The sequence below is a fragment of the Hylobates moloch genome, unplaced genomic scaffold (genome assembly GCF_009828535.3).
Source record: "Hylobates moloch isolate HMO894 unplaced genomic scaffold, HMol_V3 SCAFFOLD_11, whole genome shotgun sequence".
NCBI classification, from domain to species: Eukaryota; Metazoa; Chordata; class Mammalia; order Primates; family Hylobatidae; genus Hylobates; species Hylobates moloch.
This window is the reverse complement of record NW_026652286.1, coordinates 34682650-34703546: the sequence shown is the minus strand read 5'-3', so window position 1 is coordinate 34703546 and position 20897 is coordinate 34682650. Positions and strand designations below refer to the sequence as shown.

Sequence of the window (20897 nt, the reverse complement as noted above, 5' to 3'; positions counted from 1 at the left end):
GGCTAATTTTAGTGTTTTTAATACCCTCAGTATAGTACCTTGTTAATGTCTCTTAAAAGTTCAAATAATTTATGCTTACTTTTTTAACTTTCTTCTTATAATACAGCTTCTCCTCCCTTCCCTCCCTGTCCCCCAAAGCCAGAAACTCTGGTGGGCTAGAGAAACCTCCAACTGGCAGAGCTTTCAGAAATAGAGTTAGGTGGCGGGGTGTGGTGGCTCATGCCTGTAATCCCAGCACTATGGGGGGCCAACCGGAGGTGGATCACCTGGGGTCAGGAGTTCAAGACTAGCCTGGCCAACATGGTGAAACCTTGTCTCTACTAAAAATGAAAAATTAGCCAGGTGTGGTGGTGTGTACCTGTAGTTCCAGCTACTCAGGAGGCTGAGGCAGAAAAATCACTTGAACCTGGGAAGCGGAGGTTGCAGTGAGCCGAGATTGCACCGCTGCACTCCAGCCTGGGCGACAGAATGAGATTCCATCTCAAAAAAAAAAAAAAAAATAGAGTTAGGCTCACAGAGTCACAGAAGTGGAAGGACATGGAAGTGAACAGATGACAGTACTCAGACCCACAAAGATCAGAGAGGTCACTTCCCCAGGATCACAGTGGGGCAGCTGCAGTCATGAGTGAAAGTCAGGACTTCCAGCACCCGGCCTAGTGCTCTTTGCACTGAGCAGGGCCCTCTGATGTGATTTTCCTTTGCCTCCAATGTCAAAATCTCAGGCTTCTGAGATTTTATTCTTGGTCATAGTTTCCCCAGTATGGTTCCACATAGGGGGTTGATCATAATCCTGAAAGACCCATCCCAAATATTGAAATCCTGAAAGATCAAAATCCCAAAAATATAATTCTGGAAAAAATAAGAAGAAATTATCTTTAAAACATTTACTTACATTTTTAAAAGGAGATTTATTTGAGAACCATATAAACTGACAGAGCACTTCAGAGGCCGATTTACACAATAAAATTGGCTATAATAACATATATATCTTTGCAAACATAAGCACTCAGCTATTCTAACAACAGTCACATGATTATAACAATTACAAGCAGATGAACTGTATTCATAAGGCAACAGGCCAAAAACAAAGTGTATAAATATGTATCACTATGGCTGGTAGTTGTGTGCACCCAGCTTTATAACTGCAGTCATCTGAAATACTGTGATGGACAACCTGTCTTTTGACAAGATCAATCAAAAACCTCTATAGGTCACCACTGCATACGCAGTTGCCCAAAAAGGCAAGATCTCAAGAAATTTTGTCTTTCACAAATGCAGATATACAAAAAGGTAATTTCTTCATTTGTTGAGGGAGTTTCAACGTTTTTATATTGAGAACCAGGGCAGTCAATGGTGTTACTTTCTGTCTGAGGCCAAAAGCCTCAGAACCCAGGTGGCTACTGGTGTTAAGTACTGGAGTGCAAAGGCTGGTGAGCCTGGAGTTCTGATGTCCAAGACAGCAGAAGAAAAGTCTGTCCCAGCTCTCAGAGAGAGATCAATTGGCCTTCTATATTTGTTATCTCCAGATCGTTGGCCAATTGAATGGTGTCCACCAATATCAAGGGCAGATCTTCCTCACCAAGTCTACTCAGTCCTCTGGAAACACCCTCACACACACCCAAAATAATGCTTTACCAGGGTTTCAGGCATTCCTTAATCAGTCAAGTTGACACCTCAAATTAAGTCAACAAATCCATCCCTGTCAACTTGACACCTATATGCATCTCCTTAAACCATACTTAATTTCCAAATAAAGACCACAACAAGGTAACAGTTTCACCTAACATGATGCAACTATCCTATGATTGTGATTTTCAGGATTTTAGATGTTAGGGATTTAGTCTTTAGAAATTTTGATCTTTCAGGATTTCAACCTCGGGGATGATGGCATTCAGGAATGTGTCTTTTGGGATCATAATCCAAACTCTCTATAAGTGTGTTTCCCAGTGGCCCTTCTTCGGTCACTCTTATGGATAGAAGTCACCTGGGAATCTGCCAGGCCTTAAGAACAGGGGCTAGTGAGAAATGAAGGATGCACACAGTATGAATGAATAATCCTAAAATGTCTCTCTTGAGGTTGTTGGAAATGTCATAGTCTAGCCATGGAATCCTGAAAATTTGCCTGCTTTGAGTTATGTCTAGAGTGGAGAGTCTCAACTGCAGTGACATTCTCAGAGCCACTTGGAGGTCTTTTTGAAAATATTGATTTCAGGGCCTCACTTTGAACTGCTTGAATCCAAATCTCTGGGAGAGAAACCCTGGCAATGGTAGGGTTGAAAAGCTCCCAGGTGATTCTAGGGTGCAGCCAGGGCTGAGAACTGGAGCTTCAGAATCTAGAGATCATATTAAGTTCTCTACAGAGATCTGGTGTCTTTGATTTGTTCATTTCAAAGTCTACAAATCCACTGCTATTCATTCTTGGGAATGACCTCCTTTTCTTAAGCTCAGATAAACCCACAGTCTGCTCCAATGGAAGAGTTTCACCTGCTCAGCCTCCTAGGTCCACCCTCAGCATCCATCCCTTAGACAGATGCCCTTTGTCTCCTGGTGAAGCCCATCATTCACATGCTGGCTTCCCCCCAGCCCCAAATACCCCATCTCTAAATGAACCTCAAATCTGCCTCTTTGGTTTCTACACTAAAAGAGTCCTCCCCAGACAACTGAATACGGTAGATGTTCATCAGATGAGGACATGAGACAAATACACCTCACATCTACTGAATCCTTAATTTGCCCCAATTTCCATTGAATTGTTTATTCATTCATTCATTACGTATTTAAGGAACACATTTTGTAACCAGATCCAGCCTCTTCTCTTCTGAATATCTTGAATAATCCCACATGAGGACCAATATCTTTGCAACCATCAGACAAGTCGCTGTGCAACTTCCGGTACTGTCTAACATCCAGCTAAGGATTATGCCTGATGAACACATCTGCAAAGCAGCAGCTTTCCATGCCTGCTAACTTGCTACCCTCTCTCCTTTCCTGGCGTCTCTCTCTTCAGAGAGAGAACACTGATGATTTCTCACTGCTTGTTTATGCTTTGACAGAAAGCCCTCGTGATACCTAGAAAGCCTAAATACCAGCAAGTGAACTGGTTCTTCCTAAACAAGACATCCTGGAAGGCCTTATTCAACAAATTTAAGTGTGTCAACATTGCTCTGAGAAAGAATGCAGGTATGCTGCCCCAGTACATTCCATATAGAAGTGTGCTGGTCATTTCAGAGCCTGACATTCTCACCTGTTCTGATTCATGAGTCACCTCCCAATAGACAGTGGTTAACTCCCTGACTTCCCATTTCTTCAGATATAAAGTACGAAAGCAAGCTCAACTTTAAGCAACAGAATCTGCCAACAGATTCTAGTGTACAAACTTTATAGCCAGACTCCCTGGTGCACCTGTCTTTCTCCTGGGAAACCTCTAGAACTGCCCGAGGCACAGGCCTGAAGAAATGTGAAATAAGTGGTGTGTGGATTGCCACTTTCCCCCTTGGCAAGCTTTGGCAAGACATCTTTTTTGTCTTTCCCTGTCAACCTGGATGAGGCTTCAGTCTTCTCAACACGAGATCCGGGCGGTCACTATCCTTTGGAGCTGGTACAAAAGGGGCAAAATCTATTGTCCAACAGAAGCAGTGGAAGAAAGTATCTTTAGAACTGTACACACCTAGGTTTGGAATTCAACCCTATGACTCACCCAACCTCAGTTTCCTTACTTTTAGACTGAGATACTAGTACCTACTTACCATGGTGTGGTCATGAAAATTAAATGAGTTAATAGTCTGTAAAGTATCTAGTATCTTCCTAGCACAATAAACACATGTTCCTTTCTCTTTTCTCTCACTGTGGGACATTTCCTTGAAGATGTGATGAGCATTTTGTTAGGTAATTTTAGGGTTGGGGATAGGTAAGATCCATTAGAGTGGGGGAAATAGTATGTATAGATAAAAAAGGAAGGATTTTTAGAGTTTACAGAGGAAGAGCCCACAGAATCTGAAAATTCTAGCTGTAGAGGGAGACACCAAAGGTAAGAATACAGTGTGGTGAGGCTGTGTTTTTGAAAGATAAGAAATGGTAATGAGGGATGATTACCAAGAAATGAAAGTGCATGACAAGTTTCGAAGAAAATAGCAAAGCAGCATACATGGTTGAGCGTAAGTTACTGGTAAATTAGCTGTAAATTAAATAAAATTTGAAACGAGGTCCTTATACCTTCTCTAACTATTTGACCCTTTGTTTTTTCTAATGAATCACAAGGGCCCGTAGTACAGAGTAGCTATAAAGCAATGACATTAATTGCCAGAAGATACACTTGAGGAAAATCAGTTTTAGTATTTCCGAATATATCCAATCCATGGTTAGAAATAAGGAGAATGCACATTTTACTCATTGTTACCAAACCCATCACAAGTGGCTAGAATAGTAAAGGGAGAAAGGCCTGGAACTAGGAAGGCAATTCCTCCTAACTAGCCACATAGTATCCATGAGACTTAGTCTTTTCTTCTGTAAAAGGAAGGGGGTGTTTGACGTGGATCAATGGTGCAGCAGAATGCTTTTGGTTCTAAGTAACAGAAAAGCTGGTTCATATTGGCTTAAGTAATAAAGGGAAATTACTAGCTCATGCAATTGAAAAGCCCACAGAGATTTGAAAAACTTCAGGGCTAGCTCAAACAACTTGACCAGGGACCAACACTCCCCTCACCGTTTCCTGGCTCTGCTATCTCAGTGTTTCTTCATCTTAGGGAGACTTTGGCAGATCTCTGTGGTTGCAAAATGGCTTCCAGCTGTTCTGTGAGGCTACATGCCCTCATTCATTAAAAAAAAAAAAATCTTTTTGCCAATGTTATCAGCAGAAGTCCTGAGGTTTACTCTAACCACACCCTCTTAGGTCACATGTCCATCCCTGAACCAATCACTGGGTCAGGGGATAGCATGTGATGATTGATCCAGCCTAGGTCATATGGTGCTAGGTTCATTCCCATTGCTGAAGGTGGATTCTCCATAACTGCATGGATTCCCATATGAAATTAGGACGGTTGGGAAGTGAGAAGGAGAGAAGGAAAGGTGCAGAGTCAAGCAACCCATTTTCTTTCTTTCTTTAAATTTTTATTTTAAGTTCAAGGGTACATGTGCAGGTTTGTTACATAGGTAAACTCGTGTCATGGGGGTTTGTTGTACAGATTATTTCATCACCCGGGTATTTAAGCCCAGTACCCATTAGTTATTTTTCCTGATCCTCTCCCTCCTTCCACCCTCTACCCTCAAATAGGCCTCAGTGTGTGTTGTTTCCCTATATGTGTTTTCATCATTTGACTCTCACTTATAAGTGAGAACATGTAATATTTGGTTTTCTTTTCCTGCATTGGCTGCTAAGGATATGGCCTCCAGCTCCGTAGACACCCCTGCAAAGTACATGATCTTGTTCTTTTTTATGGCTGCATAGTACTCCATAGTGTATATGTACCCACATTTTCTTCATCCAGTCTACCATTGATGGGCATTTAGGTTAATTCCATGTCTTTGCAATTGTGAATAGTGCTGCAGTGAACATACAAACATGCGTCTTTATGATGGAATGATTTACATTCCTTTGGGTATATTACCCAGTAATGGGATTGCTGAGTGGAATGGTATTTCTGTCTTTAGGTCTTTGAGGAATCACCACACTGTCTTCCACAATGGTTGAACTAATTTACACTCCCATCAACAGTGTATAAGTGTTCCCTTTTCTCCAAAACCTCACCAGCATCTGTCATTTTTGGACGTTTTCATAATAGCCATTCTGACTGGTATGAGATAGTATCTCATTGTGGTTTGATTTGCATTTCTCTAATGATCAGTGACGTCGAGCTTTTTCATATAATTGTTGGCCACATGTATGTCTTCTTTTGAAAAGTGTCTGTTCATGTCCTGTCCTTTGTCCAGTTTTTAATGGGGTGATTTTTTTTTCTTGCAACTTTAAGTTCTTTATAGATGCTAGATATTAGACCTTTGTCGATGCACAGTTTGCAAAAAATTTCTCCCATTCTGTAGGTTGTCTGTTTACTCTGTTGATAATTTCTTTTGCTGTGCAGAAGCTCTTTAGTTTAATTAAGTTCCATTTGTCAATTTTTGCTTTTGTTGCAATTGCTTTTGGCATTTTTGTCATGAAATCTTTGTCTGTGTCTATGTCTTGAATGGTATTGCCTAGGTTGTCTTCCAGGCTTTTACAGTTTTGGGTTTTATATTTAAGTCCTTAATCCACTTTGAGTTAATTTTTGTATATGGTTAAGGAAAAGGTCCAGTTTCAATCCTTTGTATATGGGTATCCAGTTATCCCAGCACCATTTGTTGAATAGGGAACCTTTTCCCATTGCTTGTTTTCATCAGGTTTGTCACAGATCAGATAGTTGTAGGTGTGCAGTCTTACTTCTGGGTTCTCTATTCTGTTCCATTGGTCTGTGTGTCTGTTTATGTACCAGTACCATGCCATTTTGGTTACTGTAGCCCTGTAGTATAGTTTGAAGTCATAAGCAACCAATTTTCATGGTCAAAGGGATTTAAACCTTTTTTGGAGTGAACAGAGTTCCAATATATAAATATGTGCAAATGCTTTACTAGCTGATATAGAAATAGGGGTTTACAGCCATGTCTTCTGTCATTTTTAAATGACCTGCTTAGAAACCTAGTGCTCTAGAGGACAGAGATTAGGCTCTCTTTGGGTCCCTCCAGCTCTATTGTTTGCTGGTGCTTGATAAGCAAATATCTACTAGGACAACATGCGTTCATGTCTACTGTCTCCAGGCACTTCGGCAGGCCTCGTGCTATTTATCCTGTGTACAGCTTTGTGAACTAAGTAGAACATTAATTTTATTAAGAATATCCTTCTTAATGTAAAGACTTATCAGTATCCAAGCATCATTTGTCAAGGTTGCAAATATTTACCTAAGTTTCTGATAAAGACCAGAGCAGTAAAGCCACAGACAAGCACAAATAGCTAACAAAGCTGACCAACATACAGCACTAGGGAGAAATTATGCAAAGGAGAGGGAAAAAGGAAGGCTTTCTTCAAATAAACAGTGCTCAGAAGTTTGGTTTCCTGAAAGTCCCAGAGAATTAATTAAATTCCCTGTATTTAATTTGAAAGTTGTATTTACTTTGAAAGTTAGGTGGAAAGTATTTTAATTAAACCTTTTTGAAAAAATTGAAAGTTCCCTTAATAAGAACTTTGGCATAAAATCTGAAATACTTTCAAAAATTATTATTTTAAATTATGGTAAAATACACATAACATAAAACTTACCATTTTAACTATTTTTAAGTGACACTTTCAATGGCATTAAGTATGTTTACATTGCTGTGCAACCAATACCACAGTCCATCTCTAGAACTCTTTTCACCTCACAAAACTGAAACTTTATGCCATTAAACAGTAACATTCCTCCTTCACTGCAGCCCCTGATTACCATCATCCTACTTTCTGTCTCTTGAATTTGATCTAGATATCTCATATAAGTAGAGTCATACAGATTTTGTCTATTTTCTGAATGGGTTATTTCACTTACCATAATGTCCTCAAGGTTCATCCATGTTATAGCATGTGTCAGAATCTCCTTTTTTTTTTTTTTTTTTTTTTTTTTGAGACAGAGTCTCGCTCTATCACCCAGGCTGAAGTGCAGTGGTGCAATCTCGGCTTGCTGCAACCTCCACCTTCGAGGTTCAAGCAATTCCCTGGCCTCAGCCACCTGAGTAGCTGAGATTACAGGTGCCCGCCACCATACCTGGCTATTTTTTTTTTTTTTTTTTTTTTTTGGTATTTTTAGTAGAGAAAGGGTTTCACCACGTTGGTCAGGCTGGTCTTGAACTCCTGACTTCAGGTGATCCACCTCTATCGGCCTCCCATAGTGCTGAGATTACAGGCTTGAGCCACCGCGCCCAGCCCAGAATATCCTTCCTTTTTAAAGGCTGAATGACAATTCATTGTTTGTATATACCACATTGTATTTATCCATTCATACATTGATGGACGCTTGGCTTGCTTCCACCTTTAGCTATTGTGGATAATCTGCTACGAACACAGGTATACAAATATCTTTGAGATCTTGCTTTCAATTCTTTTGGGTTATATGTATTCTTAGAAGTGGAACTGTAAGATCATATGGATGAAATACTTTTTATGGCAGTTTTGTTTTGTAAAATTCTTAAATATATATTGTGAAGTAGCAAATACTCGCAGATTGGTAATTTGGTGATTTCATTTTATAGCTTAATAATAGGTATAAAAGAGAAAGCAACCAGGCAAAACTTTTATAAGATTAACTGGCTTCTTTCCTGTTCATGGAGATGTAAGCAAATAAGAGTTCAATTGTGTTCTAGGCTTGCATTTGTGTAAGTCTTACAATCATAAAATCAAGTGTAACGGATCCATAGTCTAACTCAGGTTTAACTCGATGCACGGGTCCAAGAAAACAACGCCGTGCTTCAGGAATGAAACAAAGAGGAGCTTCTTCAGCAGTCAGGGAGAGACTGCTGGGCTACCCAGATGTAACCTATTTTTGCTTGTCTAGCCCACAGACTTCCTTTTCTGTCCAGATGGACATAAAGACAATAGGAAACATGTCTCCATTTCTTCCTCAGAGGAGAAAATAAAAGCCTCTCCTTGTGAATATGGTTTCATTGTTTGAAAGTTATTTGCATTAAAGCTTCCAAATTTAGTCAAATGTAATTTCTTAGAAACAATATTGCTTAAAGGGAGTTATGTGTTCCTTGAAATTTGCACCAGCTACTAAAACAATCAGGCTTTCAAACCAATAAATGTGGTATTAAAATGTCTTCCAACTCTATCAAACTTCACTGAAAAAAAGCTACCATTTTTTTTGGCACATAAAACAGCAGTAACTCAAGCACAAGCCTCATATTGTGTTCTGGGTTGTGACACACAAGAATTGGTGTTGGAGTACTTGGAGAGAAAGAGTTTGTATCTCCCTACAATGAAGAAAGGACACACTTTGGGTCAGGGCTATTCGTCCCTGAAAAAGCTGGGAATGTTTCAGAGGTGGTAACGAAGACACTGTCTCGTTCACACACTCATTAACAGTATCACCTTTCATTAGCTGGGTAACAACAGATAATGAAAATTAATCAAACAAAACCCCTTTTGACAGAGTCTTTGATGGTGATGTGATAGACCATTGAATATGCAATGCTTTTTGCTCCAGAGACTTCTTTCTGGCTGTAAGTGCTGTACACTCTCAGGATGATTTGTGAATCAGGGACTAGGTTGGTTTTGCTGGAACAAAGACGTGGCTCACGCCTGTAATCCCAGCACTTTGGGAGGCCAAGGTGGGCGGATCACTTGTGATCACGAGTTTGAGACCAGGCTGGCCAACGTGGTGAAACCCTGTCTCTACTAAAAAAATAATAAATAAGTAAATAAATAAAAAATAAAAAAATTAGCTGGGTGTGGTGGTGCATGCCTGTAATCCCAGCTACTTGAGGGGCTGAGGCAGTGAGAATCACTTGAACCCAAGAAGCGGAGGTTGCAGTGAACCGAGATCATTGCCACTGCACCCCAGCCTGAGTGACAGAGTGAGACTCGGTCTCAAAAAAAAAAAAAAAAAAAAAAAAAAGACTAAGAATGCTAAATATCTTGCAGAATGTCTTTCAGGAGACTGAAGTCACTGCTACCTTAGACTCTCTTACCTAAACATTTCTGTGTTATCGTCTTTGTAACCTATGCTTCCACCAAAGATACAAGATTCTAAAGAGGATAATAGAGTAGTTCCTTCTCTACTCTGCCCTGTCTTTCTTTCTCTTTCTTCCCAGGGGCAACTCTTTCTCGCCTGTCATAGTTACCTTCATCCTCTTGTGTACGCATGTGATATATGTATCACTGCCATCTATGGGGCCAAGATGGCTAAAGAGCATTTGGGCTATAAGCATTCTTGTCTCTGGTTCTTCCTTCCTGGTACAGTTAGGTCCAACCTTTAGTGTGCATAAGAATCCCTGCTTTAAATGCAGATTCCTGGACCACCCCCAGGGATTCTGATTTACTAGTTCTAGGATGAGACCCAGGAATCTGCATTTTAATAAGCACCACAGGCAATTCTGGATAGGTGGCCTCTTGACCTCACTTTGAGAGGCCATGTCTCTGAGTATGACAGCCCAGCATCTCTGCCCCAGCCTGGAGCTCAGTCTCATCAGGGATGGGTTAGTGCCCTTGGACAAGAGCAGCAGCTCCCAAATTTCCTCTGGTGTGTTTGAGAGCAGCTGCATGTTTCTGTAAATGCATTTTGCAGATCATTTTCTGGGGTTAATAATTACAAGGATCTGATTCAGACAGTAGGTTTCAGCCACACTTTTTCATGGCTCAGTATGATTAAGGGCGGAAGTTCCGGTGTTGGGTGTTCCATGGTGGCCATGAACCGTGACTGACAGATTGGACAGGCAGAAGCTCCAAACAAAACACTAGCTCCCACAGAGCTTTGTGAGCTGGGAAACTGGCCAATTCCTTTTCCCTGGCCTCAGTTTGCTCATGGGTAAGGGAGCTATGTCTTACCTCTTATAAGTGTTAGGAAGACAAATGACTAAAAAAAACCATTGGGTTGAATGACATGCCACCTTTGACATCCAATATGAGGATTTAGCAGAGGGCTCTGCTGCCACTGTGAAACTGCTATCTTCTAAAAATCTGATCTGGAAGAGAAAAGAAAGAATCCAGTGTAAAGCACATACTTTGAAACAGATGCCCCAGTAGACTCCTCCTTAATCTTCACAACCCCTTGAGATACAGTAGTGGGTTACTTAAGTTCCACTAGGGTACAGGAAACAGAGATTTGCAAAGGTTACCCTGGGGCCTGGTACACACAAAAGAGACACAGGCAGGTAAATGAAAGGTCTAGAGCAGGGGTCTCCAATCCTCGGGCTGCGGACTCATATGGGTCTGCGGCCTTTTAGGAACTGGGCCACATGGCAGGAGTTGAGCAGCAGATGAGTGACTGAAGCTGAGCTCCACCTCCCGTCAGATCAGTGATGGCATTGGATTCTGATGGGAGTGTGAACTCCCTATCATGAACTGCACGTGCAAGGGACCTAGGTTGCATGCTCCTTACGAGAATCTAATGCCAGATGATCTGTCACTGCCTCCCATCACCCCCAGATGGAACTGTCTAGTTACAGGAAAACAAGCTCAGGGCTCCCACTGATTCTACATCATGGTGAGTTGTATAATTATTTTATTATATGTTACAATGAAATAATAATAGAAATAAAGTGCACAATAAATGTAACACGCTTGAAGCATCCGGAACCACCCCCCCCCCCCCCACCCACCCAGTTCATTGAAAAATTGTCTTCCATAAAACCAGTCCCTGATGTCAAAAATGTTGGGGGCTGCTGGTCTAAGGGAGAACCAAGATTTAGGGATCCCAACCCAAGCCCTTTCACTTAAATTACACATTGTAATTGCATAATGACATAACATGTGAATCAATTCCTCTTGTAAATTCATTACAAGACAGAGTTAAATTCCTCTTTGTCTCTCCTTCTGTAAATGTCCACATTCTTCTAGGAGGATTCACTGCTTTAGGTTTGCTGAATATTTTTAAAGATCTTGTGCTATGCACGCATATACAGATATCTGTACCCCTGGAAAACCTATGGAGTGATTTTATGCATATGTACCCATGTTCTGTGTATGTGTTTTTAAAGTAGAAATGGAACCACGTCATATACATCACTCTGCAACTTGTCTTTTGCACTGAACAATACCTCTGGAGGATTTGTTATTACCTGTACATGTCAGTCTACTTCACTTGATTTAACTGCTGCTGAAGCTTCCAAGCTTTGGGTATCCCCAGCCTATTCAGCCGTTCTCTTATTGGTGGACATTTTGATTGTTCCCATTGTTTGCTAAAACAAATGTAGTGAACACCCCATACACGCCTCTTTGTGCACACACGTGTCTTTCTAAAGTAGATTCCGTGAAGTTGGATTGCTTCATGGTATGCAGGGTATGCTCAGTTTTATTTTTTAGTAGAAATATCTCCAAAATAGATACATGTATTTACACCAGTGGTGTCTGAGAGGATACTTCCCCTATTTTCTTGGCCAATATTGATATATCATCAATTTAAAAAAATGTTGCCAATCTGCTGGCAAAAAAAGAGTATGATCTTTCACTTAAATTTACATTTTCCTGATTACTGGTGAGGTTGGGCATTATTTTATATGTTTGTTGGCTATTTATGTTTCTTCTTTTGTAAAATCCTTTAATCTACTTTTTACCCATTTTTCATAGTGTTGCATGACTTTTTTTTCTCGCTAAATTTTTGGAGTTCTTTATGCATCCTGAATCCTAACCTTTTAGGATCTATTTTCTCTTGGGTTACTTGACATCTTAACATTATAGTGTATTTCTCTCTCTCTCTCTCTCTCTCTCTCTGTGTGTGTGTGTGTGTGTGTGTGTGTGTGTGTTTTCAAACAGAAGTTTCTAATTTTGATATGATCATACACTACTGAGCTTTTCTTTTATGAATTTTAATTTATGTTCTGTCTATGAATGCCTCCTCTATCCCCAGTTCATAAACATATTTTTTCCTATTATGAAGCCCGTGTATTTTTCTGGCCAGGGCATAGCATGAATCTATATACCTTCTATCAGGCTCAGGGCTGCTGCATGAGCAAGGATACTGACATTCTGTCTGGGGAGCAACCATTTATACTTTAACTTTCAATTGGATTCAGCTGCAGGGTGATCCTCAGGAATATGCTTCTTAGGTAGCCTAAGGGGACTGGCTTAGGCTGTAGCAAGAAGCTTTTGAGGGCCATCATCAAACAGAAACATTTAAACCACAAATCCAGAAAAGCTATGGAATGACTTTCTTCAGAGATAGCCAAAACCCAGATGGATTTATTACCTTAGGATATTTAGGGTAAGTCCACACTTGAGAAGGTTCAAATGATCTGCTACAAGTTACTTGGCCTTCCCACCGGCAGCACTGTCTAATGGAAACACAACTCAAGCTGCATAAGTATTTTAAGACTTCTAGTAGCCACATTAAAAAATAAGTAAAAAGAAATAGGTAAAATAATTGTAATGATTTAACTCAATATATCCAAAATAGTATCACTTCAACATGTAATCAAGACTACATATTATTAATAACATATTGTACATTCCTTTTTTTGTATGAAGTCTTTGACATTTGGTGTGTATTTCTGCTCAAAGCCCATATCAATTCACAGAGACACATTTCAAGTGTTCAACAGCCCCATATGCCTAGTGGCTACTGTATTGGACAGAGCAGCCCTAAGGATTAAGACTGCAAAAGATCTATGATGTGCTGAAAGGCATCTTCTCTATTTATATTAAAGTGATTAAGCAACCACAGTCTGAATTTTTAAGTACATCCTTCACCCTCCCCCCATCCTTTGTTCTCCTAACACAAGTGTATTATAACTTCAATTGATCCCACCTGATGTAGACTAATCTTCCTAAAGCAGTTTTGTTTGGATTCTTTCCTGGAGAGGATGTTGCTGCCAAAGAAGACTTTTAGGAGGAGGTGAAGTTAAGCGGAAACTTGGAAGGTGGGCAGGAATTAGCCAGAGGTCAGAGGGAACTGTGTGATTGAGGATGTGGCTGCAGTGTACAGGCTGAGAGTCAAGTAGACCTCAGATCCTACAGAGACGTATAGGTCCTGCTGAGAACTTGAACTGGATTCTGAAGATAATGGAGTCATCAAACATATGCAGTAGAGAGTATGGGAGAGAGGCAGGATTTGAGGCAAGGAAATTGGTTTGAAGGAAAGTGCAAGATCCAGGTTAAAAATAAATGAGGGCCCAAGTTAAGGCAATGCATTCATTCATTCCTTCATTCACTCTACAAACACTTAATGTCTACTGTGTGAGAGCTGATGTCTCAAGTGCTGGAGGTTAAGTAGGAAAACAAGCATGCAAAACCCTCTGCCCTCACAGAACTTCAACATCCTGTGGAGAAAGGAGGTAGATGGTGATGAACAAGGGTGATCCTCAAGTTTCAGGTCTTGCTTGGTGAATGATGGGACCATTTTCTGAAATAGACATTACAAGAGGCAGAACAGGCTTTGGGAGAAATAATGGATTCAACTTCATCTATTTGACAAAGGTTTGGATGTTTGGCAGATACTCAAGTGGAGCTACCCAGCAAGCTGTTGGATATGCATATTTGGATAATTCTGGAATAGATGCGGAAGCCATGGCATATTAATTGTATAACACCCCTGGGAGTGAATGAGATAACCCTGGGAGGATGTATGGAAGCAAGAGTCACAACTCAAATGATTACAGGGCTCAGGTGAGTCATGAATGTATGTGAATTGGGTCATATGTGAAATAGAGTGTTGTTTTTGTGGCTAAACAGAGAGTATATTCTGTCTAAGGCAGCAAGATTTGGCTGGTGGACCACCAGTTTGCAATTCCTACACTTTTGGAACTTCTTTCTATGCCTCTTGTCTCATTTTTCAAATAAATATTTTTATGGCAGGCAGCTAGCTGTTCATGAAAACCCATTTCCTCTTCTGAGACACTCATTGCAGTTCCTAGCCTCCTTGCCATTACCAGTGGCCACGACTGGGTTCTAGCCAATGGGATATGAGCTCAATTTTCAGCCAATTCCTTAAAGAAGAGGGTGTGCCCCTCCATACTCTCTCCTCTTCCTCTGGCTCTATATACATGATGATGAAGTCTAGAGGATTTTGGAGTCACGAGATGGAAGGAACCAGGAATAAGGCCACCTCCCAACCAGGACATCTTCTTTTGACTATTATCTGAGTGAAAAATAAACCTTTGTGATGTTTGAGCCATTATACACGTTTGGCCCTGTTTGTTACTACAGCCTAGCCTAACTTAAGAAATCCATGCTAAACCACACTAATCCTGGCTATGACATCTCTAAGGTCAGGGACCATGTCTGTCCAGTTCATTCACGGATCCTCAACACATAGCCCAGGACATAGCATGCAGTAGGTACTTAATACAATTTCTTGACAACGCTAGCTGTGTTTTATTGAGCATGTTTTATGTGCCAGTCACTACACTAGATCTTTTATATATTGTGCATTATTTCATTTCATGTAATGACAACTCTATAAGGAAGGTTCCAATATTATACTTTTTTCCTGGTGAGAAGATTGAGGGTTGGAAAGCTTATAGCTGGTATTTGAAATGAGGCAGGGTGACTCCAAAACACACACTCTAAAACACCAGTACATGACCACGCATACTCATTTTAGCATTTTAACTCAAGTATTTTCTCCCACCAAGAATGCCCTCAACCCCTCCTCCCCATTTATTGAAGCCTGCCTTCTGCATCCTTCCTAGCACCCATACAATCATTCTATCCTTTAATTAGTCCAGCAGGAATTTCATATATATCATTACTACAACAGGGATTCCATGTATTTGTCTGCTTCTAGAAAGAAGTTATCTTGAGGGTAGCACAATCTCTTAGACATTATTCATCTGAGTGTTCCTTAAAACATACGGGAAGATGGAGAACCTGCCATGTGCCAGGCACCCTAGGCACTGAGGACTAAACTGTAAATAGGACAGAGACAATCTTTTCTTTTGAAAAGCTCTACTCTTGTGGGAGTAAACAGACATAAAAAATGCATCACAGCACAATGTAACCTCCGCATTAATAGACACAGAAGAAGAGCGGGGAACCAGTTCTTTCTGGAGTAGGAAAGAAAGGACTCCCAGAGCAGGTGACCTTTACCTGAGCTTCTGAAGAGTGAGTAAAAGTTCTCCAGCTGTTTAAGAGGAATCTTAATTAGTGGGAAAAGCATGTACAAAAGTGTGGATACATCAAGATGCAGGAGTTCTTCTGGATGGATGAGGTATTGGCTTGCTAAAATGTAGGATTCCTTCATTGATTCATTAATTTATTCAACAGATACTGAGTAAACCTAGAATGTGTCAGGGATTGCACTAAATGTAAAGGATTCAAAACTGAGCAAAAGAGATATGATCCCTGCCCTTGTGGAGCTTAGAATCCAGCAGGGATGGCAGCTGACTACAAAGCTCTAGCAATCCTGTGTGAGAGGAAAAGAAGAAGGGATAGCCCACATGTAAGTGCGAAGCTGGAGAAGTGGGCTTTGACACCATTCTAGGGAGAAGGAAATCTCTTGTCAATCTATCACCAAGTCCTGCCTCTTCCGCATCCTTGATAGCTCTCAATTGTGTCCAGTCTTCTCACTGCCACTATTCTCAGTATAGGTCATCATCTCTTCCTTGAATGAACGTGATAGTCTTCTAAAAGGCTTTCTTGCCTGTCATCCCCCGCCCCCACCCATTGTCTTCAATACAAACAGAGGGATCTTTAAAAAATCAAAATCTGTTCATGTTATGCCCTGTGGTAGGCAGAATTCTAAGACAGCCCCATAATCTCCATCTCCCTGGGGGCTACTTTGGTGATTATATTACAGTACACAGCAAAAGGGTTTTTTCAGATATAGTTAAGGTTACTAATCAGTCAACCTTAAGATAGAGAAATTATCCAAGTGGGTTTGACTAATCAAGCACTTTAAAAGCAGAGTTTTCTCTAGCTAGTGGCAGAAGAGGGTGGTAGATTAATTAGAAGCAAAGGAGGACTGGATGGATTTGACATGTGGTTGCTGACTTTAAAGTTGCGGGGAGGGGGGTGGATATCCTACAGAAGGGATCTGAGAGAGTCCTGTAGGAGCTGAGAGTGACCCTGGAGGACAGCCAACAAGAGAATGGGGACCTCAGACCTACAACTGAGAGGAACCAGATCATGCAAACAACCTGAATGGATTTGGAAGTGGGTATTCCCCCAGAGCCTTCAGACAGGAACTTGAACCAGCCTATACCTTGCCTTTTGCCTCGGACATCCTAAGCAAAGTATGCAGCAGCCATGCCAAGTAGGACTTGTGATCTACAGAACGGTGAAGTAATAGATGGGTGTTGTTTTAAGTCAGTAAGTTTGTGATAATTTGTTACACAGCAATAGAAAACTAATACACCTCCCACCTTTCCAACCCTCCAATAGAACTACTGGGGATTTACCAGGCCCAGGCAGTTAATCGTTACACCAGTTCTATTAGGGAGGTATTTTTATTATCACCATTTCACAGACCAGGAAACTGAAGCTCAGTGAGATTAATACTTTTCCTAAGGTTATAGAGCTAGTAAGTGGTGCTGAAATTTTTACTTGGCTGTTCTGACTCCAGATTTGCACTCTATGCGTTCTCATTGTCTTTAAGATAAATCCAAACACATAAGCATGGAATTAAAGGCCCTTCCTGACCCCGTTTCTGTTCAATTATCCAACTTCAATTTTAGACACTCCTCTCAAATTCCTGACAGCCCCCGTAACTAACATGCTGTTGATTCCTGACTGCACTACAATCCCTTCTAGAATGCTGCTTGTTTCTCCCCTCCATCTGCTTTACTTTTGGCAGACTCTAATGGTCCTTTGGGTCTTGTCTAAGACACCTCTTCTGGGGGAAAGCCTTCCTTGCCCCTCCGAGATGGGTTGGATGCCACTCCAGATTCCCCTAGAACCTCATGCTCTCCCTTATCAGAGGACACAGGACATTGTGTTGGGAATGTTTACTTGGCTGTGCTCTCCCACTAGATTGTGAACTCCTCGAAAGCCAGAACTGGTGATTAGTTCATTGTCACATCCCTAGCGTAGGACCTGGAGCACAGTAGGTACTCAATAAATATTTGCTGAGTGAATCACTGAATGAACAAAAGTGCTTTAGCCAAGAGGCAATGAGGAGCCATCCAAGGTCTTGAAGAAAGGGAGTGAGCTTATTATTACACCTGTGCTCACAAGGACAAGTTCAGGGTAAGCCTTGCACTCAATGGACCATCCTCATCAGCAGTTAAGGATGAAACAAGTTCATTTGCATTGTGGCCTTGGGTTTCTTGTCCTGTAAAGCTTGGCTGTTATCTCTTCTGGACCACATCTGAATATTACAAAATGCCAGAAGCCTTCACAGTTTCCCCTTATGGAGGTGGAAAGCATAAAAATAGCTTGTAACTTGGGTCTGGGCCCTGAACTCCCACTAGAATGAGGAGCCCCTCTCCCAAGAAGGCTGTGGGAAGCTGAGGTGAAGGTGACGTGGAGACCCACTTACGTGACACTACAGGGAACGGGCAGCCCCGCCTCTGAACGTCTGTCCCCCTCCAGCCCAGACCGTTCCATGCCTGCACTTGCTCCCGGAGCACATTGCCGAATCTTGCTCTCCTTAGATATGCAAATATTGCTTCCTGTCGAGGAAGACTGGGAGGCCTTCCGCGTTAGAGGCAGCGCTTATAGCGCTAGCTGGTCGTGGAATGCGATTACAGCGTCTCCACTGGAGACCGCTGAGTGCCTCGGTTTCCCTGTCTGTGCAAAGTGCACTCCCCAGACGCCGCTGAATCGAGGGACCGGGAAATGCGCCTGGGGGCGCCAGGAAAGATGAGAAGATAAAGTTACGATGCGTCCAGCTAGCTATAGACACAAGGAGAGGAGGAGCCAGTAGCCCAAGGGAGACGCACAGCTGATCCGTGCCGAGGCGCGAGCTCCACTCCCTGAAGTGGAGGGGCCCTTGCATCTTTCCTTGCGTAGGCGCATGGCAGAGCAGCGATTTGGCGAAAAGGGCCAAGACTCAGGATGCCCGCATTGCGAGCGAGGGGCGGACGGGGCGCACGGGGCGCGGCAAGGCTGCGAAGGGCGGGCCTGGGCCCTGAGCCTCCTGCACTTCCAGCCACAGCTCTGGGCCTTGGGGGCGGGAAAGGGTGGAGCCACGTGGGGAGGAGCAAAACCCGGAGGTCCCGGGCACCTTGGGCAGAGCCAGAGCGGCGGGAGCCGGTCCCGGGCGCGTTGCCCCGGGAGCGCCCGTCGTCCGGGTAGAGCGCAGCCGCAACCGTGACCACAACCGCAGTCGCTTTCCAGCCTGCCTTCGGTGCGCAGCGGGGGAACAGGGCTAGTGCAGCCGCCGGAGTGGGGCACGGGCTCCTCTCCCATCCCAGAGCTACTGGGCTGCCCTTGCTGTCCTCGCCGCCCCAGCAGACCCCGGCCGGACCTGCCACCTGCGCCCTGGTTGCGCCATGGATCCTTCGGAAAAGAAGATATCGGTGTGGATCTGCCAGGAAGAGAAGCTGGTGTCCGGCCTCTCCCGCCGCACCACTTGCTCCGACGTTGTGCGAGTGCTTTTGGAGGACGGCTGCCGGCGGCGACGGAGACAGCGGCGGAGCCGGCGGCGGGGGTCGGCCGGCGATTCGCATGGCCCGGGAGAGCTGCCCGAACCCCCTGACGAGGACGACGGGGACGACGACGAGGCGCTGCCGCAGGGCATGCTGTGCGGGCCCCCGCAGTGCTATTGCATCGTGGAGAAGTGGCGCGGCTTTGAGCGCATCCTCCCCAACAAGACGCGCATCTTGCGCCTCTGGGCTGCCTGGGGCGAAGAGCAAGAGAATGTGCGCTTTGTGCTAGTGCGCAGCGAGGCATCGCTGCCTAACGCCGGCCCCCGCAGCGCCGAGGCGCGCGTAGTGCTGAGCCGAGAGCGCCCCTGTCCGGCCCGCGGGTCCCCGGCGCGGCCCAGCCTGGCCATGACCCAGGAGAAACAGCGGAGAGTGGTGCGCAAGGCCTTTCGCAAACTGGCCAAGCTCAACCGGCGGCGCCAGCAGCAGCCACTGTCGTCCTGTTCGTCCACTTCGTCGTCCACTGCCTCGTCCTGCTCTTCGTCGCCGCGGACCCACGAGAGCGCGTCGGTGGAGCGCATGGAGACGCTGGTGCATCTGGTGCTCTCCCAGGACCACACCATTCGCCAGCAGGTGCAGCGGCTCCACGAGCTGGACCGCGAGATCGATCGCTACGAGGCCAAGGTGCACCTGGACCGCATGCGGCGTCACGGGGTCAACTACGTGCAGGACACTTACTTGGTTGGGGCAGGCATCGAGCTCGACGGGTCCAGCCCGGGAGAGGAGCCAGAAGAGGTGGCGGCGGAGGCGGAGGCGGAGGCGGCGGAGGTGGCGGCGGCGGAGGCGGCATCCCCTTTAGACGGCGAGGCGCAGGCGGCGGCGCTGGAGGAGCTGGCCCGGCGCTGCGACGACTTGCTGCGACTTCAGGAGCAACGGGTTCAGCAGGAGGAGTTGCTGGAGCGCCTTTCAGCCGAGATTCAGGAGGAACTCAACCAGAGGTGGATGCGGCGGCGCCAGGAGGAGCTGGCGGCGCGGGAGGAGCCCCTGGAGCCCGACGGTGGCCCCGACGGCGAGCTGCTGCTGGAGCAGGAACGGGTCAGGACGCAGCTCAGCACCAGCCTTTACATCGGGCTGCGGCTCAACACGGACCTAGAGGCCGTCAAGTCGGACTTGGATTACAGCCAGCAACAATGGGACAGCAAGGAGCGCGAGCTACAGGGCCTTTTGCAAACTTTGCACACTTTGGAGCTGACGGTGGCACCGGATGGGGCTCCTGGCTCTGGCGGTCCCTCGCGGGAACCTGGGCCTCAAGCCTGCGCCGACATGTGGGTGGACCAGGCCCGTGGACTGGCCAAGAGCGGTCCTGGCAACGACGAAGACTCGGATACGGGACTGAGCTCTATGCATAGCCAAGACTCGGATTCCGTGCCCATGTGCGAATCCCTTGTGTAGGGGTGGGGGGCGGGGGGCGGGAACAGGGATCTCTTTTTTCTTGCAGAATGCAGTGGGCCGGCCGGCTCAGGGACTTGAAACCAGGCTGTTGCGAGCCCAGAGCTCCGGCCGGGCAGCAGCGCTCCTACTGGGCTGGGCCAGGGGAGGGCTTAGGACGCCTGCCCAGCCTCGCGCTCATCTAGCTCCGGGGTGAGTGCAGAGCAGGGTGAGGGTCGAAGAAGTAGGATCCTCAATACAAGCTCTTTAAAGAGAGGGAAGGAGGGAGGAGGCGAGAA

At 44.4% G+C, this 20897-nt stretch overlaps 1 protein-coding gene across 1 annotated transcript; it reads left to right on the top strand.

The window, feature by feature from the left end:
- Positions 1-19077: 19077 nt before the first annotated feature.
- Positions 19078-20622, top strand: RASSF10 (Ras association domain family member 10). Its single transcript, XM_032167832.1, has one exon. It carries the CDS (start codon positions 19078-19080, stop codon positions 20620-20622), a length of 1545 nt encoding a protein of 514 aa, XP_032023723.1.
- The last annotated feature ends 275 nt before the right edge of the window (positions 20623-20897 follow it).

Coding starts and splice junctions, on each gene's coding strand:
- RASSF10 (XM_032167832.1), top strand. CDS start 19,078: ATGGATCCTTCGGAAAAGAAGATATCGGTGTGGATCTGCCAGGAAGAG.